General features: G+C 55.6%; 1 protein-coding gene across 1 annotated transcript in view; it reads left to right on the top strand.

Annotated features, from left to right (window-relative positions):
• The first annotated feature begins 12247 nt into the window (after positions 1-12247).
• UACA (uveal autoantigen with coiled-coil domains and ankyrin repeats) overlaps positions 12248-23321 on the top strand; it is a 28598-nt gene continuing 17524 nt past the window's right edge. Inside the window, exon 1 of the mRNA XM_015292200.4 lies at positions 12248-12372. Coding sequence (XP_015147686.2) covers positions 12316-12372 — 57 coding nt within the window. The 5' untranslated portion in view covers positions 12248-12315. The remainder of the gene's footprint in view (positions 12373-23321) is intronic.

Raw genomic sequence — 23321 nt, 5'->3', positions numbered from 1 at the left:
GGTGACACGAGCGGCCGTGCCGACCTGCCGGGATCCCGCCGTGCTTTCAGCAGCTGTTGCTTCAGTGTATGCGCGGAGCGATCCTCGCTGCGTCTGTGTGCGTTGTGCGGGGTGGGGAAGCGCAGCGCGGCCGATGCTCGGCCGGCACGGAGCGCTGCCCGCGGGACGCGGCTGTGCCCACCCGCAGCGCCGGGCGGTGGCCGCGTTGTGTCCGCACGAGTTGAGGTTCTCAGCCGGGGAGCGCGGAGCTCTCGGCTGCCCCCAGCAGAGCCTGAGCCGAATGCATTCAGTCTGCGTGGCTCCCTGCTACCTTCAATAGGCTTTGCGTGCGGGCAAAGGGATTTACACGCGCTCTAATGACACGCGCGGGGATTATTCCAAGCCTTGCCCTAGCCGCTCCCGCTAATTAGCTTGCTAATTGTTACTAACTGTGGAAAAAAAAAATAGTGGAGAGCACCTGCAGAGCTCAGTGACCGAGTGCCCGTCACCCCCAAACTGTGGTGGCTTTGTCTCTCCTTTGCCCATGGATGCTGGATGCTGACGTGCAGAAATACAGCGAGCAGCACTCCGCATGTTTTCCAAACATCCCCACGCCTCCCTTGGCTGGTGGTGGCACCAACCCTTCCTATGGCTGTCACCGTGGAGCTGCAGAGCATCCAATGTCCATGGGGGTGTGGGGAGTGCCCGGCACTGCGAGGCTCACGCATGGCTTAGCTCAGCTGCTGCTCGTCACCTTTAATTTGCACTGAAGGGTTGCTAAATCCAGAAATGAAGGCAGCTTGCTAATTAGTTTATTTAAAGCTGTGTCTCAGGAGCGCTGCTCAATCACCCTCAAAGTGCTTTCTTCTCCCTGGGTTGAGGAAGGATGTCATTACCGGAGCTGGAAAAGCCAAAGATGCACCCCCTCCCTCCTGCACATCTCCCAGAGCCCGCAGAGATCAAAGGCTGTGACAGAGCACGGCGTCACCTAATGAAAGCAGGAGGGCGAGATCAGCCCTGTGTCCCCACCGAGCTTCCATTTCAGGATGAGCAGTAAATGACAGCGTGGGATGGCTTCCTGCACCTGCCTGCAGCGCCGTGCTGCTTCACCGCGGGGAATGACCGACTGCACCCTGCTGTACGTGGTTTGGAGAGGAGGCTGCTGAGAAACGGTGTTGATTTGAAGGCCATCATTGAGAAGTGTGAGAAGTTTCATGGAGTCATGGAATGGCCCGGGTTGAGAAGGAGCACAGTGATCACCAGTTCCAACCCCGTGCTATGTGCAGGGTCGCCAACCAGCAGCCCAGGCTGCCCAGAGCCACATCCAGCCTGGCCTTGGATGCGTGCAGGGATGGGGCATCCACAGCCTCCTTGGGCAACCTGTTCAGTGCATCACCTCATTGGGTTTCTCCTGTTTCTCTTTCCATCATCCTGTGCCTCCTTCCCAAACGGGGTGGCTGTGGGAGCCCACCCAGCAGAGGCAAATGGGGAGCACCAGCGTTTTGTGAAGCTCTCTGCTCAGAGCACTGTACACAAAATACCATTTTAACCAACATTTTTCCCTTTTCAGAATCACAGCATGCCGTCTGCATCAGCAGAAGGGGGTTCCAGCTGTGTGTTTGATGCTCCTCGTTATCCCAGGACAGGGCTGCAGAGCACCTGTGGGCTGTGGACCTTCTGATGTCCCCAGGAGGTCCCCTGTCGTGCTGTAGGATAGCAGTGTTGTGGTTGCACAGAGGGGTGAGGCTGGGCTGCCTCTCAGTCTCTCCGCAGCCCCGGTGGGGACGCGGCTGTGCTGAACCTGCAGCGAAGCTGAAATGGTCCCTGAGAAGTGGAGGTTTGTCCTTGCTTCAACTCCGGTGCCCTCCGCTGCCACGCAACAGCCTCTTCAAAGGCATTCAGCTGCCTCGTCAGGCTGCAAAAGCACCTGGATGCCCAGACATGCCCATGCATACCTTTCTGCTAAGGTCTGTTTGCTTTGTGACAGGGCTGAAAGCATTCATGCGGGCAGGGAGCGCTTTGTGCCCGGCGTGTTGGGGTCTGGGCTTTGCACCGTGTGCATCGCTCCGGCTTTGCTCCGCGTGGTGCCGTGGGGGCTCAGGATGGGGCCAGGCGTCTGCTGCCCCCCAGGCAGACACGGAGCTGATGGCAGAAATCCAGGCCTGCGGGTGCTCGAGGAACCAGAGCTGTGCACACCGCGGTTTCCTGGTGGGAAGCCAGAGAGCTGGAATAGGGGCTGCCCTCCCCGCGGTCTTACAGCTGTGGTTTGTGAACGCAGACCTGGCTGAGGAAATCCTGTGGTCCCCCTGCAGCCAAATGAGCCCATCAAAAGTGGGCAGGGAAAAATACCGAGCTTCTGTTTCTCATTTAGGTCCCCGTGCTGATTCTGTGCCAGGCTTGGTTTGTCAGCCCCGCGGTGGCTCCTGTTCGCCCCGGAGGGCTCCGCTGGGGACAGTGACACTGATAGGGACGGTGGTGGCTCCTGTGGTGCCTGCAAGGAGAGAGTGATACCGCTTGGTGCCTGGCTGTGGCTGGGGAGTGCTTTGGGGTTTGGGGATATGGGCCAGGAATGGGACATACATTTGTTGGGGTTCTGGGGCAGTGCGGAGCTCTGAGCATCACCAGCAGCGGTACCCGGGGCACTCCCTCCTGTTCTGCTCCTGCCTGGGAATCACGTTTGGGAGGGTGGGGGCAGCAGGAGCCCCATGGGCCTCTCTGGGGCTGGCAGTGATGTGGGTATAGAAGTGAGGGACCTGCGGCTGCCTATTGCCTGCACCAGAACCCTCAGCACTTTGAGGACACGTAGGTGAGGCTGCAGAAACCTGGTGTGGAGGCTGCACGTGGCTGAAAACATTGCTGCATCCCTGGCAGCTCGTCCTGCTGGCTGAGCTGTGCTCAGGAGGGCCGGGAGGGGCTCACGAGGGTGAGGGGCTGAGCCTGCTGAGGATGTGGCTGCTGGGGGGCCCTGGGCTGGGAATCATTCACCATGGAGCCATACAGAGCAGCGCGGGGCTCTGACTGTGCTGTCTACACGCTCTGCAAGTGAAATATCAGCTGGTCTCTAAGCGTGGCAGGTTCCTGGCAGAGCAGTTGGCTGTTGTTCCAAGAATGTTTCTCCTGTTGCAGCATTTGTTATTGCTGGACGCTGCTGTCCCTTGCTGTAAGACCTGTGACCTCCCTGCTGCAGGACCACGGCTGGCGCTGTGCCCCCGGCCGCCTCCTGCATCAGCCCCGCATTGGCTTTGCTGAGTCCCTGCTGTGGTGGATGTGGCACACCTGAAGCACGGCATCTCCCGGCCCAACGACAGCCCCCAGGTTAAAGCAGAGCAGCCTGGGGGCAATGCGGCCACCCCAGGCTGTGTTATCAGCTGCTCTGCTCACGGCTTTTGTTTTTTAATTGGGCGGAGAGTGGAAAACCCCGCGGCCCCTTTCTGTACAAACAACAGGGATTTATGGTCAGCTGCCCAGCTCTCCAGGTTGGGTCTAACGAAGCTTCCCCTCCTCTTTCATCTGCCTTTTCCTTATTGCTGAGCTCTCCATTGGGCTGAGCGCTGTGCCGTGTGTCAGTCAGCACAGACCCTGCTGGGTGGCACTGAGCTGCTGCCCCACGTGTGCCCCAGCAGTGCAGGGTCAGGCTCCACGTGCCAGGCTGTGGGCAGACCCTGCTGATGGCACAACAGCTGCCTGCAGAGCTGATGCATGGGATCCCCGAACACAAATAGGAAGGGAATATTTCACCGCTAGCAGTAGCAAAAGGATTGCCTTTTGTTCTGATGAAGGCTCTCTGGAGTATGGATGGAGTCCTTCCCCTTCTCCTCTTGGACTGAGGGCACAAATCTTTCCCTCCTCCCCCTCTGCTTCCTGTGCCTCTCATGCAGGGACACGCAGGTGTCCGGGCAATGGGGACCAGGAGCACTGTGGTCTCTCAGCCCTGCCCCAGCTCAGGCCATCTCGGTCCCCTGTGTGCACACAGAGGATGCTCAGGGACAGGACAGCTCTGTGCTGACGCAGCCTGTGGGGATGCAGAGCAGGTCCTGATGGCTGCACAGCGTCCCACTGCAGGGCTGCAGGGCCCACGGGGTGTCTCGGGGACACAGAGCTGAGTGCACGGACTGTTTCAGGTGGTTGGGTTCTCCCTTCTTCGCTCCCTGGCTTTCCTTAAGGGCGTGAGTGACCTTTTGGCACCTTCCTGCCCACGGACACATCGTGGTGCTGTGCGGTTGGGGAACTTCTGGTGCCCTCATACAAAGCTGCTCAGGAGCTGCGCCCTCCTCTGCCTTCAGCCTTGGGGGACACCGGGAGCGCCGGGGCCATCCCGGTGCCACAGCACGGCACGCTCCAGCCTCAGCTCCACAGCTGGCAGCCCTGATCTGCCCTGATGTCCTGCATCCGCAGCTGCCCCAGCCCAGGGCAGGTACTGCGCCGCGCCCGGCTGAGTGTCACCAGGCTGCCATACAGCGGCCCCCGCCCCACGGGAAGCCCAGGGCTCCACCTGAACACAGCTGCAGGGAGGGCACCCGTCCTCCTCCCACCCACCGAGGGCTAATGGCTCTAATGACTCGTTTGGGCTTTCCCCGCGTGTCTCTTAGTTCATTACTCTCAGCAATTAGCCCTTGGGAGCGGCTGGGGAGTTGCTTCTCGTGTTCATTCTTTCTCATGGGAGTTTCACTGCAGAAGCTCTCGTCCATAATTTGGTCTGATGTCTGTCCTTGCCCCGGCTGAACCCGTGTGGCAGCTGTGACCTCAGCTGCCCACCCGTGGAGCTGAATGATGGGACGGTCCCACTGTAACGCACACATCCACAGCCGGCCCTGCGCTGCCACGGAGCTCCATCTTCTCCCTGCTGCTGCAGTGGACGGTCCGCCCTCCCAGAGGAGCTGCTCTGAGATGCTGGGGGCCGCACGCTGACTTGCACACAGATGTGGTTACATGTGCTGGAGTTGTTTTCCCCGTGCTGCGGGGTTAAATGATACACCAGCATTAATTCTGATGAAGAAGCGATGCTTCACAATGAGTACGTCAGGAGGTCGACCTTCAGAGCCCTTCCTCCGCCCGGCCACGCGCTGCCTGGGCTTACGGCCCCCACGTGGTGGCAGATCGGTGTCATTGTGGCGACGTATCGGAACCCCACGGGTGGGACGGGACAGGGGGTGCACCGAGCGGTGCCTGCTGTGATCCTCCCGGCCCCGACTGCAAACGGGCTGGAGACGCAGAGCTGAGAACACCGCATCCATCGGCACGTTTCTACTTTTAACATGTCAAGGATCACGTCTGTAACCCGCCCTAATTTTAGGCCGTGGTATAACTGCACTGCATTCCCAGCACTGAAGGATGAGCGCAGGTGTAAAATTAGAGGCGGTATTTCTGGGACGGCTCCGCCCTCAGCACAGCACCGCCCGTTGGTGTCGGCACTGCCGCCGCCCGTGCTTTGTTCCAATCACCGACCGCAGCTCTCCCAGCCTCGGGTTGGCCCGCACTGCTGGTCTGGTTATCCAGGCAGGGCTTGGAGGGAAAAGACACCACTCGTGTTCAGGCATTGGCCCGCAGTGGGGTCAGCTCAGCACAGCTGTTCTCAGTGGCGTTGGCCAACGGGGGCTCTCTGTGCCCGCCCAGTCAGACACAGCAAATCTGAGTGGGGGCTTCTGCTCTCTGCTGGAGAAAAGCTCCTGTGGGCTGACTGCCACGTAGGCGTTAATCCACGCGAGTGCAGCCCAAATCCCATTGTCAGGAATGCTAAATGAGGCGCTGAGGTCAGGGTGGCCGGGCGGCACGCTCCGTCCCCCAGGGTTTGGGTGCTGTGCTGCAGGACTTCAGCTCTCATTTAAAACACGACGAGTGTCCTTTCCTCACGCAGGCTGGGTGGCGAGCGGGACGGAGCAGCACTGGAGGATGTGAGCAGCACTGTGGCTGTCCCACTAAGCTCAGCACAGCGCAGACCTACAGCTGCGCAGCCGTGTTGGAAGCACATCGCCGTGCAGAGGAGTGCCTCCTGCAGCACGGAAAAGGACGTGGAAGGAGGGAGGAAACGCCTCTGGTCAGGGCAGCTCTGAGGCTGCCGGGCCGCTTTGGGCCACGGGTGTTTTTCTCATGCAACGAACAGCCTTTGAGAAGATCGGTCCTGGAGCGGCTCCCCGCCCGGCAGCGCAGGCAGCTCAGGTTTCGTGGCTGCAGAGGCAAACAGGTATTTCAGGCCGCCCCTCACTGCCCGGCTGCGCCGTGCGCCGTGCTGGGACGCGTGGCAGTGGGACGCGCTGCCTTCCTCTGCCGCTCCAAGGCCCGAGCCCTCCGCATGGCCGAGTCGGCTGCCAGCTTCGTGTGCACACCGCTGAGTGGGGCGGGCCAAAACCCCTCCAGAACTGAATCCCATTCGCGGGACACTCACAACCCATCTACCTTCGGCAGCATCCAGGAGGAGCGGCGCAGGAGCTGTGCTTCGCAGGGTACCGCAGAAGTCCCACGTGCAGGAGCGGGCACAGCCAGCAGCAGCTGCATCAGCGCCCTCCCCAGCCGCTCCTCCTGAGCATCACCCCGGGCTCCACACAGGGCAAAGGCTCCTGCAGCCTTCAACCCCCCCGTCCTGCTGCAGCTCTGCTCTGCCTCCTCCCCCCAGGCTGCCCCACGTTTAGCTGCTATCTCAGCAGAAGGCAGGACTTCAAACCTCGCTGGTTTCCCGCTGCTCAGAGCAGATGGAGAGCAGGCTGGGAACGGCGGGGCTAACGAAGCTGTGCTGTGAGGCTGAGAGGTGTGTGCTTTCTCCGGCTTCAGGAGACGCCGCGGTTTAGGATTATTGTGGGAAGCTTTGTAGTTGCTATTATTACATTGCAAACGCATGCCTGGGTGGTTGCTAACCTGAGACCTGGCTTGCTTTGCTCCCCATCAGTCTAAAAATGAATCAGGGATCTCTCCTGTGCTGCCAGGACTTCCCAGGAGACACAGCGGGAGGACACCGACAGTCAGGGGCTCCGGTTTCACTGCTGATCCATCTGAGCTTAAACAAGGCTCCAAGCCGCTGATGGTCCAACCCCAGACACCCTACACACAAGGACAAGGCTCTCGTTCCCCAGGGACAACTTTCCTTCTGCTGCTGACTCCATCACTAAAGCTTTGGGAACTGCCACCTGTGTTGCCTAGGAGCTCATTTCCAGCATAGCCAATCCCAGGAGGATGGAGAGAGGCGTGCTAATAGCAAACAGCTGCTGGAGACAGCTTCCTGCAGAGCAGAGCAGCACAGCACAGCATCCATGTGCTGTTATTCCCCACAGACAGAGCCCTGTCTCCCTGACCTGCTTGCAGCTCTGCCAGCATTCAGACGGGTTTGCCCGCCGTATATTCCCACAGAGCTGCATTTCTGTTTGATGCTTTGGCCCAGGGCACTGTGGGAGCCCACGGGGCTGCCTGATAAGCTCTGAGCTACAGGTGCTGCCTTATCAGACCGAAGCTCCTGCCTCCTGTTGCTGATTGCTCCTAGAGATGAAAACGCCTCTTTTGTTAGCAGCACGGGGAACAAGGCTCGTTACTGCTTACAGTTTTCCAAAGCGCGTGTGAAGGTGAGGAGATTTTGGTGCTCTCCTACAGCCACTCCCGTTCCTAATGCTGGCTGTGCAGCTCCCACATCCTCCGGTCTGGGCACAGTGCGTTACACAGGGAGCAGCCACAGCTGGGGTGAATGCTGACATCTGTGTGCGACCTGCTGCCCTTGGCTGGGGATTCAGTTCCCTTCCAACACCTGTTAGAATGTGCTCTTAATTAATGTAATTCATCACACTCACTGTGGTCCACAGCGCTCTGCACAGCCATAGCCTGCCTCGTCCCCCTCCCATTGCTGCCCTCCTGGGTGCGCAGCCGGGCTGGTTCAGCACACACCATGCTGTGCTCTGGGGCACACTGCTGGCCAGGCACTGCTCTGACACGGCTGCTGGGAAGCAGTGGGAGCCCCCAAGCTGGCAGCTGAGCTGCTGTTAAATTCAGCTCCGCAGAGGCACAAACCCTGCCGTTCCCTTATCGTGGTGTTGTGCCAGGCAGGTTGAGGAGCGCAGTGTGTAAGCATCGGCTGCGTGGATTCCTCTCTTCTCCTTCTGTTGGAGCCCACAGGAAAAGAGCGTGAAAGGAGTGAGGTGAAAGACTCAGCAGTGGACCTCTTTGGCTGTGTGCTGCAGAAGGTTTCCTGGTGCTTGCTGGCATTTAGCTGTGGCTGCGTCTCCTTTCCCAGCTGGTTTGGGTGCTCCGGATCTGCACGGCCATGGCTGCAGGCTGCTGTGGGGAGGGGGCTGGCAGGGGCTCCGGGGACAGCTGGGAGGTTTGGGTGAAGCAGCCTCTATCAGGAGGGTTGTGTCCTGCCTGCAAGTCTGGGCACGAGGCAAAGCACAAGAAGGGCCAGCAGAACAAAGCTCCGAGCAGAACTGTGGCTCTTCATGGGCTCATAGAACAAAGGCAGATAAAATGATATCCTCCTGGCGTGGAGATTAATTTACCCAGATGATGAAGGCAGAGTGGTGCAGGAAGTATGTGTGTGGGGGTAATTTAATGGCCCAAACAGAAACAGTAAGAAGTGCATTTCCCTTTCAGTCATGCTGGGGTTTGATTTTGGTGTTCCATTAACAAGTTGATTGATAAGCCAAATGCTTGGAGAAGTGTAATGTATCCCAAGGGATTTGTTTTCCCATCTTAGAAAGTAGCTGAGAAGCAAAGCTTGCTGAGACCCCTTTTTGGTGACGTGTTGCCGTGCAGTGGTCTGTAGAGAGGCTGCACCCCGACTGTGTGTGCAGGGAGATGAGATGCCCCTGCATGCAGGCTGGGGGCTGCAACGGCCACGTGGAAATCTGCAGCTCTGCTGCCTGTCCCGCTTGTGAACTCAGCGTCAGTTTGGTATTACCTACATCTGTGCAGCGAGTGAGCACCGGGCCTTCTGCCTGCTTGTGGCTCAGTCGAATATTTCTCTTTGAATCTGACTGAGGGTGGAGGGAATTGCGTCCGTGCTGCTCTTCCAATAGAGCACAAATGCAGACTTTGGCACCGTAAGGCTCAGAAAAGCCCCCACCGTGGTGAAGCTGTTCCCTCCTCCTCTCTCACTGTACAACTTGGCTCCAGTTGGTTCGCCTTGGCTGCTAGATGCTCAGGCCAGCACTGCTTCTATGTCAGAGGAACCTGCCAGAGATTAATTAGATCCCGGGCCTGCTGGAAGACCAGCCAGCAAATGGTGTGTGCCATTAACTCAGTGCTTATCACACCAGCGCTGTTGGAATAAATACACCCCTTGTTGTGCTGCGGTAGGCAAAGATTGTCACAGAAACAAAATGTCTGGACAGATACAGAGCCGATAGCTTCTGAGCCGCATCAGCTGCTTGCTTCCATCGGCTTTTAGCCGTGCTTACTGAAATGGCACTAAGGGCGATCAGTGTGTGCTGCCGGCCGCGCTCAGCAGCGCTCTGCCAATCCCACCCACAGCAGCACGGAGTGTGGACAAAGGCTGCAGGGCACACAGCATCACCGATGCGTGAGCTTCTAATGGACATCCACCACGCTGTGTGTCAGTGTACGAGGAGCCATACACTCAGCATCAGTCACTGTTCCAAAGCAACCTGCGGTTTGAAGTCATAAACAATGAGAGAAGTGAAGTGGAATTGGGAAGGCGGTGGAACAAATACTCAGCAGGGACTGCAAATTTACACTGGGACTCTGTTTGCCAGCACAGAAGTGGCCTTGTCTCACCACCCCTACGATGTGCCTGAGCAAAGCAAATGCAGGGCGTAGCAGATTGGCTTGCATTGGCTCATCTCACAACAGAGAAAGGGGAGAAAGTCTGTCCAGAGCAGTGGGGAGCGAGGTGCCAGAAGAACCAGCAACAGTGCTGGTGAGAGTGCGTGCAGAACGAGCAAGGATGTGTCTGACCAACAGGCAGAGATGGGCTGTGGAGAGGGGTGATGTACGGGGAACTGCGTGCCAACAGTGTCAGCAGCAGCAGCTTTAATTAACCTGGGGAGTGAGTGAGAAGGAGACTGTAGCAGGTTTGTCCAGACCCACGGCACAGTCCTGGTGCTGTGGTCAGGGGAAGGGCTGAAACACGGAGAGCTGCAGTGCAGAGGCTGTGCTCAGAGCAAGGCAAAGAGCTGCACCACGCAGTGCTGAGATGGGGAGATGTGCTGTGAGCCCTCCTGAAACCTTACGGCCTGGATGCCCGTCAAATGTGCAACTCAGTGCCTTATAAGTGAACATGAGACATCTTGTTCTTGTGCTGACACACGCAGCACTGGGGCTCAAGGATGGCGTTTGGATTGGGAACTTTCTGCTCTGATGGGAAGTAAAACAAACAAACGAACCCCCAAAGCCAAGCAGGTGGGCTCTGCTGCTTCTCGTGGCTTCACCCTGCTCAGGGGCAGCTCCTGAGAGCCGTGCTGTGACTGCAGCAGGCTTCACCCGTGGCTGATTGCAGCAGAAGGCAGCTGACGTGGAGGATGCTGAAAGAGCAGAGCCAGCTGTGTGGTGCAAACGCACACATGTGATGATCAGCAGACAGGGGATTGCTTTGGCTGTGGTCAGGCATTGGGAACGCTGCGTGTGGTGTCTCAGCAGTGAAGTGGTATAAGGAACTACATTCAACATTCTGCTTTCCCTCTACAGGAGCTTCTGTTGAACAACATAAAGCTGGTGGGAGGAGGAGAAAGCCGCTGCTGCTAGCTGGGTCCTCGCGCTCATTTGGGAAGTTGAACCTTTTGGTAATGAAAACTTCTTTCTGATGAAACAGCCATTATTTTTGGCAGTAACACAGCAATGGCTCTGATCTGAGGAGCTCCAGCCAGCTCATCTGCCGTAGGTGGAACTGATGCCGAGGCTTAGCTCCGTGCTTGGATTTGTCAGTGCTTGCTCACGTTTGCTCCAGTCCCCGTGCAAACCCCCTGCGAGGTGCTCAGCTTGGTGTGCTCCAGGAAACCACCGCCTCTACTGCCATGGACAGAGATGAACGGGGCAATGCCCATCTCAGCTGTCACTTTACCAGTCAGGTGGCTTTGCACTGTGCCAGGCAGGATCAGATGAGCTGTGCCAGCAGTGACAGCAGCAGGTTGGAAATGGGGCTCTCGGTACTCGCAGGTCTCCGGGAGCAGAGCTGGTGCTGCCCGCGCTGCGCAGCGGTGTCGGCTTCCCAAGGAGGAGCCGCTCTTAATGCCCGCAGCCACGGGTGGCTGCTGACGGGAGAGGGGCTGCCACAAAGGTCACTTCTTGAGGGAAGAGAACCCTAAAAGCACTCCGAGCACGAGCTCCTCTCTCCCAGGAGGTTAAGCCTGGATCTGATCCCTCTCGGATGAGGTTGGGGTGATTTGCCTGGGGGAGGTTTTCACCCAGCAGCCCTTCCAGTACCGCAGGTGTGCACAGTGTGACTGCGGGGGGCTTTGGGCAGTGGGAATTCAGCCCCACCTCTTTGAGCCTCTCCAGCGTGCATTTTGGACACCGGGATCTCCCTCTGCACAGCCGGCCTGGAAAGGAACCACAGCGTTTGAGCGCACGGCTCACCTGGACTGATTAAAGAGCGCCGACGCTCAGCTCGCACCACGCTTACTTCAGACAGGTGCGCATTGGTTGAATACTTCCAACCCCGCCGCATAAGCCCGGTTTTGGAGCTTCCAGGAGCCACGAGCTGTAATTAACGGCGCGGTGCTGCGCGCTGAGCTCAGAGCTGCGGCGGCGGTGTGCGCAGGCAGCACACGGGCGGAGGGCTGCGAGCGGAGCGGCGAACCGCCGCCCTCAGACGTTCCTTATGCAAAAGCAGGAAACTAATGACGTTGTTTTAAACGCCACCCCGACTCAGCTTGTGCATACGCGGCTCCCTGAGGAGGACGCGGCTGTTTGCAAGGCCAGCAGTGAGTTTGCACCTTCCTCTCCTGGCAAGTGCGACTCCGTGCCGGCAGCACCGCGTCCTCCCACCACTGCCCCGGGCGGGCGGGCAGATCTCGGGGGGCTGTGCCTGCTTGCCGAGCACAGCCAGGTCCGGACCCACGGCCTTACGGACCGGACCGCCCTGCTCGAGCGGCCACCAACACACACGGATGGCCACGCGCCTTTGCCCGCGCAGCGCGCCCCCTGCTGGACGGTGCCGCAAATCACCGCTCCTCGCCGCGCCACGCCCCTCCAGGCGGACTTTAAAACGAGGAAGTCCCACCCCCTCTCCGCGTGGCGATTGGCCGCAGCGCCCGCGCGGTCGGGCGGCGATTGGCCGCGGCGCCTTTCGGGGGCGGGGCTTCGGGCTAAAGGTGCCGCGGCGGGCGGGGGCGCGGTCGTCCCGGCCGTGGCGACGGCGGGTGCGCGACGCGGGGTCGGTGCCGCGCGCCCGCCCGGGGCCGCGCCATGAAGAGCCTTAAGTCCCGCCTAAGGAAGCACGAAGCCATCATCGCGGGCAGCGCGGTGCGTGCCGAGCGGCCCTGAGGGGCGGGGGGTGGTCTGAGGGGGTCCTGAAGGACCTTGTGGGGCAGCCGGGGCCGGCCCTAAGCTCCCTCCGTGCGGTGAGGAGCCGTGGGGCCGCGCCTGGGCGCTGCTGTACGCGTGTCCGGGCGTTGGGGCGGGCGGGCGGGCTGTCGTGTGGGGCGAGGTGGGAATGAACGGGCGGCCCGCGGGCCTGGGCGCCTCGGGGCTGCGGGGTGTGCGCCGCGTGCGGTGCCCGGCGCGGCCGGGGCTGCCTCGGGTGAAGCACAGCTCAGGAAACGGGGACGCAGCCTCTGCGTTCGGGTCCGGTGTCGCTTTGTGCCCCCGGGAGAACCGGCGCCTCCGTGGCTTTCCCCCCCGGCGGGGCGCTGTGGTGGGGCCGGAGCGGAGCGCTCATTGCGGTGTGCGGCAGCGAGGTTTGTTTAGGAAACGCGCGGAAGGCTTTGGTAGTTGTGGTATCTGCGTGCTGCCGCACTGCCCGTCACCGCTGCGGGGGCGCCGGGCTGGGGGAGCTGAGAGCCTTCGTGGCAGTTAGCCGTCGGTGGCTCCTTACGGCTCCCGAAACTCAGGTTGGCGTTACCTGGCTTTAAGCAGCTTTTTTGGCGTCCTATTTCACTCTTCTCCACGGATGAAGTTTGATGAGAGGAGGACTTTCGAGCGGAGGCAGCTTCACGTGGAAACTGCGTGGCAAAGGACCTTTAATTGTGATGGCTCCTGAATGGTTTCCTAGGGGTCAGCTCAGGCAGCCGCCGTCCTGTGCTGGCTGGGCGTGCTGCTGGCCGCCTGGAGTAGCGGAAAAGGGCGGCTCGATAGGATACGCTGACTCCTATCAGCCATCTTTTAAGATATGAGGTTCCTTTAGAACGCTATTGCTCGTTTGTCTTAAATTTGAAAGCATTACTTGAGAATAATAGTTCATTTGAAAGCTATGCAGGCATTCAGGCTTGTAAAGTGCTGACGAGTCCCTGGGTGAGATGACAGCTCCGTGTATGAGCGCATCGCCGTGCAGAGGAGTGACTCAGATGTCTGTTATGATAATCTGTAACGTGTAGGCTGGCGCTGCTTTGTGCTCTTCATTAGTCGTCCTATACTTTAGGACTGTTTGTTATTTCAAAGGGAGCCTACGGTAATTGGATGTCAGCAAACAGTTGGGAAGTGATACAGCGTTTGCGTTTGGCTTTGGGTGGATATGGAGGTTTTTGGGCTCCACGGGGGCAGGAGCGCCTTCCTCTCAAAGTAGGTTGGATCAGTCCCAATGCTTCTAAGAACTGAAGTCATTCGAAGCACCTGAAGGAAATGTGCTTTAGCAGAAGTCATTTGTAAGCTGGGTTTTGTACCCACGGCGTACTCACTTCATCTGTTCATTGCACCTTTTGGTCACACGCTCGCTCACCAACTTCCCAAACTTATCCCCTTCTATATAGTGGGATTCCTCCTGTACTCCCCCGTACGGCCGGGTGTGGATGGTGAGGCTGAATGGAGGTGCTCGGATAAAGCCCGCTCTGTTTCTGGCTGCTGGGGCAGGAGGGAAGCGGGTGGGAATCCCGCCAGGCTGAGCTCTGTGGATCCCGCTTGAAAGCAGTGCAGAAAGAGCTGTCTGTTTCGGAAACTTCATCCCTCTCTCCTGTTCCCACCCAGTGCTATTTCCTGGGGGGTGGAGAGAAACTTAATCCCTTCATCGTGCTTCTGGGCCTTTTCCTTCAGGTTAAGGCAGCGGTTGTGCGCCTTAATGTTTTTTGACAGTGATCCTTTGGGAATAGCTTTACTACCTGCCCCATAATGGAGGGAACGCAGGAAGTCGTTACCAATTCCACCATTATCCAGGGTGCTCCATCTGAAAAATGAATTACCTGGTTTTGCCAGCTCCAGCTGGCGCTTGGGGAATAATCCGGGCAGCCTGCTGGGTAATGTCAGTGCTCTGAATAGTGAGACAAATGCTGCTTGTTCTCTGTGCTATTGTGGGCTGTGTGCTTTGTAGCAGATCCTGTGGCCCGTGAAGGCTGCGGTGCACAGGCGGTGGCTCACTCACCAGCTCTAATGAGATAAATTGCAATTAATGGAGTCGATCGTACTGGGTGACTGCAGCAGCGTGCACTGCTAATAGCTCTGAGATCCTGCAATGAGTGCTGATGTAGCTGTGTGCTTGTCAGCTAGGCTGTATGTGGAAAGTGTGTTCTTCCAGTAAAGTTAGGAATGCCTTCTGTAGCTGAATGCATGAGGAGCTCAGCAGAAATGCCTGCTCATTGGCTTTTCTAGAGGTTTCCTGGAGAAGATGCATAGAGAAAGGTTTGTTTCTTGTTCTGTTTCAGCCCTTTCCTGGTCAGCTTTCACTGATGAGTTCTGCTTGCTGGGCTTGATGTCCATTACCTGATCAGTGTGGGGCTTACTGCCTCTCTCTGCTTTGTGATGAGCTCTGGGTGGGGGGTGGGGAGGGTCAGGGCTGCTTAGTGAGGTTGGATGGCTGCTTATGGTGCATGGTGGGAGTCCTGGTGCGTTTGGGCAGGGCTGCAGCTCCTCCAGGCTCTGGGTGTCGGAGGGTGAGGCATCGGGGCAGCCCATGTGAGGAATGCACACGCTTCAGTTATTGGCAGTGCTGCCCGGAGCACCTCAAGTGATGAGAATGAGCAGATGGAAATCCACGCTAAAACTTCTGCCAGCTTTTTCTCCTTTGGGAAAAGTAATGTTAAGGTTATTTAAGTTATATTAAGCCCTGAATGTCGTGTGTAATTAGTGGAAACCATTATGGAAAAAGCCAAGGTAGGCATCTGAGCTCTCATCCTGGCGTGACGGTCTCTGGTTATTAAATCAGTACCTGACCAACTTCTGTAGTTAGGACAGCTGTGTGAGTGCTTTCCTGCCTGTGGATGCTGCCACGTTCTGCTGAATTAATGGATGGCTTCCTCTGTGTGAGGATGGGCCCTTTGCTCTGCTTGGGTTCAGCTCCCTAATGGGAGAAGACCCCCTGCTGCTGTGGCACACATCGCTCTGAGGACAAACAAGACCTTGATGGCATTTGGTCACAGCTCTGCCCTGTGCAAAGACGAAGCCCTTGCTGGCTGTGCCCGTGGCAATGCCTGCTCAGCATTTGATCCCTGTGCCGCTGCTGTTGGTGGAGCCGGGTTACTCAGCCCTTCTGTGTACATCCCAGCACAGTGCTGTCCTCAGGCGCCACTGCCAGGAATCAGCTCTGTAACGTTTGAATGTCAAATCCTAGCCCGAATGTGATTATCCCTTAGAGGATGTTTGGGTTCCGAGAAGCTTTATGAAGGCTCGTGCTGCTGTGTGCATTCCTTGGGAAAAAAAAAGTGTGCTTCATTTGCATGCAGTTAAATGGAATCATGTGCTTGTTTGTGTGATGCTTGTGGTTGCTGTGAAGAAACACGAGGAGAGTCAGGAGCAGCAGTCTGTGGTTCAGCCAGCCCTGCAGTGCAGCCCTGTGCAGGTGCGTTGTAATTTTCAGGCAGCTTCAGAAGGGAGCATTTATCAAGGCTTTATTATTTTGGAATGTAGCAATTAGAGAACGTTTTAAAAGCTGGAAGTCCGGGGGGTTCCTGCGTGCTCCAATGGCAGCTGCGTTTTGGTCTCTCCTATTTGAAAGGGAAATGCCTCTTCCTCCCATGGGCAGAGCTGTGTTGCAGCCCCTGAGCTGTGGGCTCCCCAGCTCCGTTGGCTTTGCAGTGTGATGCTCTCCTTGCCGTAAAGGGTGCAGTGCTGTTTGGTGCGGGCACAGAAGGCAGGCCCCAGCCTTGCTATGGAAGGTACCCAGCAGCTTTTGTTGTGAAGTGCAGCTGTAGGAGCTCTGGCCTTTTTCCAGAGTGCACGGTAGGTCAGGCCAGTTCTGCTGTTGCCTGGGCTGTACCTCGGGGCTGGGAGGCCGGGGGTGGCTCATCAATAACGTGCACTTAGGTTACGTGTCATTGGCAGTGAGATTTCAAGGAGACAGCATTTAAAAATAGAACTGAGATCTTATTCCTTTATTTTGCTGTTTTTTCCAGCAGTCTGATCGTCCTTTGGAGCTGTGTGCAGAGTTCAGCACTTCCACTGCAGTTTGTGTGCTGCTGCTGGGCTTTGCCGTACCCCGGGGATCTCAGGGAGAAGAGAAGCTGGCAGTGCTGTTAATGCACATCCCTCACTGTGGCAGTGGTGTTTGATGCAGCCTCAGAGCCCTTATTGAGAGGACGAGTTGTACATCCAGCTAGAGGGCTCGTGTGTTTGCTTGATGCCTGATAACTTGGTATTGGTGGGTTATGCCAACTCCAGAATAGGATTAGGAATGTGAAGTTTTTAGGTGGTTACTGCTTGTTTTGCTGTAATGTTTTGGTAGACTTGTGTTAATCCTGGGGTGCCGTTATTGAAGCAAGTCATGCAAACAGCAATAAAAACTCTTCACAGGAGCACTCTGAGAGCAGTGCACAAATGGAGCAGCTTTAGGTCTGCCCTTGGGTTTGGTCACTGCTCAGACTGAGCCTCACCCACAGGTAGCATTCAGTGGTTTTTCTGTAGCTGGAGACGTCGGGGTGAGCAAGGTGGTAACAGTGTGCTGCGTGGGGGGACCTGCTGGGCTGGGTGAGGCCCCTGTGCTCAGGCTGCTCTGTTTTTCCTTTACGTAGACTAAATGCTACACCTTGCTCCTTCAGCTTTGGACCCCGAAACGCGTTTAAGTGAATACATACAGACGCTGATAAGCGGGATATGCTTACAAAATACAAAGTGCTGCGGCTTCCACTTGAGCCCTCTCCCCAGCCCTGTGTCTGTGGCATCCTCTGGGCAGCGTGGATCAGGCCAAGGCTGGGGATGTGGATGGCATTAGGTGGGGGGGAATCCGTCCTGCAGGGGAGTGGCAGCTGGTGGTCGGTTCTGGCAGAGCTGAGGGGTAGGTTGGACTGCTGAGGCTACAAACAGCCCCTGCAGCTTTTACATAAATCACACTGCTTCAAAAGCAGCCGCCGGTTGGTGCCGTATGAAATCCCAGGGTGTGTCTGTTCACATGTTGGATTTAATCACAGCTGTACTCTGACCCCTGCAATGGGCAGAGTGAAATGCAGGAGCTGCTGGCTGTGCTCTGTGACGCACACGCAGCTCGGGAAGCTCTGTTATCAGCCAGGGTCTTCCTTTCCCTGCAGGAAGGCCTGTGCTGGGAGGTGACCGCCTTGTGACAGGCGGCCCTAAAGGCAGTGACTCTCTTTCCCTCTTTGACGAGAGTTCTTATTTCTAATGGCCTTCTCAGACATCGACAGCCGTGCTTTTGGATCTGTAACTATTTCCATAAACGTATCATCTTTGTGTCTTTCCCTAGAGGTCATCCAGGAGCACCCACGTGTGGTGACAGCTTGCAGGAAGCGCTGATGGCAGCGTGCTGCCTGAGCTCTGCTCCTCCACCTGTGCCGCGTGCTTAAGTCGCATGCTAATGGCATTAGGGGAGGATGTGCCTCCTTTATTGTTTTCATTAATAGGATTATCAGCCTCGCTCGGTGGTGACGAGAAGCTGTGTTCACTTTCATAGGTTTATGGCAGCTTTCAGGCTGGAAGCTTTAAGGACTGCTCTGAATTACAGCTGTTATTCCTGAAGCGAGCTGCAGGGCGGCGGGACGGAGCTGTTTGCTGGCTGTGCTGTGCGGCTCTGAGCAGACCTGGGAAGAGCCCTTCCCAGCCCAAGAGGAGCTTCCTGAGCAGTGCTGCTGTTCCTTGTGCTGTTGTTCAGCTTTATTGTGAGCAATAATATGCTGCCATGCACAAGCAGGAGGAAAAGTAGCACTGCATCTGTTGTTGGTAACTTTTCAAGAGCATCCTTTTGGACTTCAGAGCTGTTTTGTCACGCTGGCCAACAAGAACTGTACCTGTGCTCAAAATGTAGTAAGGGGTGGCATTTCAGGATGTGTGGGTGGCACTGAACAGCTGTTATATCACATCTTCGTTTGATTGACTGAAGTGCAAGATGATAACACAACGGCAGCTGGTATAGAAAGGAAGGTTCTCTGCCAAAAAGCTGCAGTGGGGAAGGTCTTGCTTCGCTTCTCTCAAGTGGAGATGTATGACATCGTGCTCACATTGGTGACCAGAAATCTTCTGCGGGCTTTTTGCTGACGTGGGAGCTCTTGTGAGTGTACTGCTGGGCTGCTGAATTCACTCAGGAGAGTGAAAATAGATGAATTGATTAATTGTAATAGAATCTGTATCACAGAATGTCAGGAATCGGAAGGGACCTGGGAAGGTCATCTAATCCAATCCCCCTGCTGGGACAGGAATACCTGGATGAGGTCACTATCCGTCAGCAAGTTTTAAATATGAACTTTGCTAATTGCTTTGCTGGTTGTCAGCAGCATACAAATATTTTCTTAGCTGATCTGCTGACAATACCCCAGGGTTTCCTTTGCCAGCAGCTGTGTGCCTTTCCCCTGCTAAGGGCAGGACATCTGTCTGGGTGCAGAGGAGCGAGCTGCTGCTCTGGGTTCTGAGTGCCTGACTGCAAATCCCTCTGGTGGTGCTGTCTGGGCTCTCACTGCTTTCTCATCTTCAGATACTTAATTGTAATGATGGGGTGATGAACGTGCTCGTTTCTGAAGGTCGTAACCTTACAGAGTGCTATGGATCTTGCTTCTGAGCTTCTCAGTGTGGAGCAGTGAGGGTCTGGCTGCTGTGCTGAGCGCTGCAGGTTGCAGCGGTGCTGTGTGATGGCCTGGAGAGATCTGCAGGACGGGCTGTAGCTTCCTGAGGGAATGCAGCTTTGCTTCTCATCTGTGATGTTATCTCTAAGATAGGGCTTCAGGTCCAGGGAGGACAGTAGGTGGTGGTTCGTGCTGTGTGCTGTGAAGTTGTACAATTCCTTCCTGGATGGTGTTGAGGATGCTAAAAGCTTGTTTGCACGCTGTGAAGAACTAGGTAATAGGGAAGTTAATTGAAAATTATTAGGTAAATAATTAGAATCTCCCTAGCCTAAGAAGCTGAAATTGTTGACTGAAGGCTAGGAAAAGTCATCTGTGCTGGTTCAGTTCTTGTGTGGCGTGGGGTATGGCTTGCAGTCTCTGACACAATCACTGCACACTCAGGTCTTTGTTATTTCCCACCTTTTGAGCTCTCTGAGATGGAGCTGCCTGGGAGAGGAGCTGTGCTGGTGCAAGTCTGAGGCTGGGCTGCACTTCCTGGAGCCTCGCCAGCCGTGCTGCCCAGAGCTGGGCATGGTTCAGCAATCCTGCATCCTATGGGCAAGGCTGCCTGGGGAAGATCTTCAGTGTGAAGGCTGCAGGACGGCCTCGCCAGTCACAGGGAGCAGCACCAGGCAGGCAGGCTGACACAGAGCAGAGAAACCTGGTGGCTGGTTGGATTTGGGTAGACCTGTACAAGGGGGCTGAGCTGGGGGGCACAGTCCTCTGTGTGGGTTCTCACCAAACTGGGTCCAGTCGTGTAGGTATTCTTGCTGTTGCTGTCACTTGTAAAACGTATTTATTTTCTTTCCAGAATGCCACTTTTAGCTTGAGGAGACAGACTTGGTTCTGCTCAGGAGATAACTTGTGATGATGTGGTCGTTCCCATAGGCACTGAATGTCCTTGGAGTGGTTTTGTCACATGAATGCTAATTGCAGAGATGCCTTGGAATGTCCTCTGGAGCACGGCAGTGCTGTGAGGCAGTGCTGCTCCCAGCAGATAGCACTGAGCAGCTGAAAAATGACTGGGGAAGGGTGGGTGGTGCAAATAGGAGTAGGTGTGATTTGCCCGTGATAGGTGGCTCTTCTGAGAAAAGCCATTTTAAGTTACTTCCAAGTGCCCTACAGGGGGTATGCTGTGTGTTTGTGGTTTTTCTTGCCCTGCATCATGTTTGTCTCCCCTGCAGACTAAACAGCTCTCTGCCTGTAATGGTGACCCAGCCCTCTAAATACAGCACTCAGGAGATCTCTGCTTAAATGCAAAGCTCGTGGAAGGAGACTTCCAGCTTCCCTGCTGTTAATCACGATGCTGTCTATTGAATGTTTTGACAGCCTCCACGACTCCTCTCGTTTAAGGCGCTGGGAGACAGACTGGCAGCAGCAGTAAGCTGAAACCCGCTTCTGCTCAGAATGGCTTCCATCACTGTGGAAAGAGGCATCTTTTTGAAGCAGAGGCATGTGTGTTTTCTAATTTCAAATGGGTTGAATTTCTGTCAAAATAGGATCCCGCATTCCATCTGCTCTGCAGTCGGAGTTGTCTCAAGTCTGATGGCGGGGCTGGTTTTGGCTCTGCGCTGCGGTGGAATGGGAAAAAATGACTCCTGCTGGTATTTCAGTCCTTGTGTGTTATTAGTGGTGAGAAGCATGACCTTCATTAATGTCAGCCGACAGTTAATTTGACTAATGTGTTTGTTATTTTAAAGCGAGTGTTTGTGTCTGCGGAACAGGACGTGGTAGCGCAGCTCGGTGCGTGCTTGTCTGCTCGGTGAGCATGAAACCCCAAAGACATTACTCACGGCACGAGCACGCAGGGAATGTATTAATAGCTATTGCTCTCCATTGCTCTGCTATCAGAAAATAGATCTGGGCTGCTGACTGTCTGCGTGCTGTTGACAAGACGCTCCGGGCCGGGCAGTATTTACACGCGAGCCATCCCCGGGCAGTCGGCTGCGGGCTGTGCGGCACCGCAGCATTGCGGCACAGAGCTGCGGTCGGCCCGCAGGGATGAAGGCTGAGGAGGATCCTGAAGATGCAGCGAACGTGCCCGGGGATCCCAGCTAAGCGAAGGATGGAGCAAAATGAGCTTGGGGTGGGGGGGAGGATCTGTGTGTGAGAGCCCCTTTGGACCCGCTCGGCTTGGTGCTTGGTGAGCTGCAGCTGCTCGTGGCTGGATGCGGGGCACGCCGGGCGCTTCTGGCAGTGAGAAGCTGTGCCTTCTAGGATGACTTGTTGGTTTTCTTGTGCAGCTAAAGACACAGTAGGTATCCTAAATTTCCTATCAGTGGCAGCACCTTACAGCTGCAGAAATGTAGAAGCTTGAATTCTGTAACTCCTTGTTAGTTAACGAGTTCTGTTCGTCTTTAGGAGCTCTTCCTGTGGGGGTTCAGTGAATGTGAACTGCTCAGGTGGTGATAGCTGAGTTAGTGCATCATAGGAAGCTGGCGTAGCTTCTACTAACACAATAATAACAAGGTATTATAGTAATGGGTTGTCTGTGTATCTGATTGAGTTTGTGCTGGTGGGTATACACTGCAGGTCTGAAGCTCAAAGTCTAAACGTGGGTGCAAGTATTGCACTATGTGATCACTTTAAGGATGTGAAACGTGTTGTACTTCAAAGAATTTGGAGGGGGCAGAGCTTGATGTGCAGCTTCTGGGGTATTTACAGCTAAAACATCACTTGCACAGAAGGGAGCTGGTAGCAGAGAACCTCTGTTGGGCTTCGGAGGAATCCTGCTCTCCCCACTGGCAGTCCTGCAGCTCTTACTGTGACCAGTGGTGTGCCCCAGGTGGGGGCTGATTATGCTAGGCTGGCTTGGCTTGTAACTAATGAATGTTTTAATTGATTGACAATGGTGCTGCACTTTGTTGAAACACCTGTGGGTGTGACTTTGAGAGCTGTCTGTTTCTATTACTGCATATCACTTTCAGCAAGTCATTGCTGAGACTCTGTGATTACCACGATCATGTTATGGGAATGGGAAATAAAGATAATTACAATTGTAATGCCATCGTGTGACTCATTCTGCAGTTGTGCAGTGGTGGCAATTGGTGTTCGTTTCTGAACTTCCTTCATCTCTTCCAGCCAGCAGAGCCTGCCTGGCTGTGAGGTGGGCCTGTGCTTGCTGGCCCTGGTGGCCCATGTGGCTGACCAGGGCTCTTCCAGCCCCGGGGGGCCCTGGAGCAATGCTGGCCTTCACTCTGTCACAGAGCTTTCTGCAGATCATGAGATGTCTCAGAAGGGCCGTGCTGGCAATGGGTAGGGCAGGTGTGGTGCTCTGGGTCGGATGTTGCCTACAGTTCTGAATCGGAGGTAAATGAGGAATAAGTGAGGGATGACTGCCTGCATTTGTGCAGTGCTCTGTTTGTGACTGACCTGTGCTTTCCTTCCACTCTGCTTAGCTTTAGTATCTGCAGGCAGTTTGCAGCTGTAGACCTTGAATTTTCTTCTCGCACAGCTCATAAACGTTCATCTCCTGCTCAGCTGAACTGCAGATCTGTGAACAATCCTGAGCAGCCCGGAGAAGCTCCGTCCTTTTGCATATCATTGGCACGTCTGTTTGGTGTTAAAACTGGAGAGCCCTTTGGGACAGCTCGGAGTGAGCTGAGGGCTATTTTTAAGAATGACCAAATGCAGTGGGTTGAATCAGTGCATCTCTGTGCCTATACAGTGTGCTCGTGTTGGGGGTTCCCTGCCTGGCAGGGGACATGGAGGGAGGCTGGAATAGTGCTTGGAGGAAGAGCAGAGTGAGTGAGCTGGTGGGGTAACAGCAGGGTCCCTGCCTTCATTCCTCGTGTTCTATCATCGTCCTTCTTGTTATGAAAGCAGTATGACTGTCAGTAAATCTGTAGAGCTCAGCTGGTTTTGATAAATGTGCGCTTAGTTTGGAAAGGGCTAAATTTAGTTCATATTTCTCGTGTTGCTGACTGCTGAGTTCACAAAAGCTCAAGTCTGCTGTTGATTACATGTTTTGTAATTGTTGCATTCAAATGTCCCACAAAACATATGTCCTTACGTTGTCCTCTGCTCTACCTTGACTAGAAAAGGGCTGATAGAAGGGGGGAAGAATTGCAGCATCTGTATTTTATCTGCCTGCTTCCTTATGGAATCGTATTTTGTGAATAGTGAGAAGCTTATGCTGAAGATGGCCACTTACATTGGAAGTGGTTAGCTGCAGTGCCTTTGGCTCTGTTGCTTGCCATTCCTGGCTTATCTGTTCCTGTTGTGTCTTAGCTTGTAAGCTCTGGGGCACGGACAGATGCTTAACAGAGAGATGGGACAGTTGACTGC

The sequence above is a fragment of the Gallus gallus genome, chromosome 10, assembly GCF_016699485.2.
Source record: "Gallus gallus isolate bGalGal1 chromosome 10, bGalGal1.mat.broiler.GRCg7b, whole genome shotgun sequence".
NCBI lineage: Eukaryota > Metazoa > Chordata > Aves > Galliformes > Phasianidae > Gallus > Gallus gallus.
The sequence above is the reverse complement of the archived record's forward strand: the minus strand, read 5'-3'. Positions and strand labels throughout refer to the sequence as shown.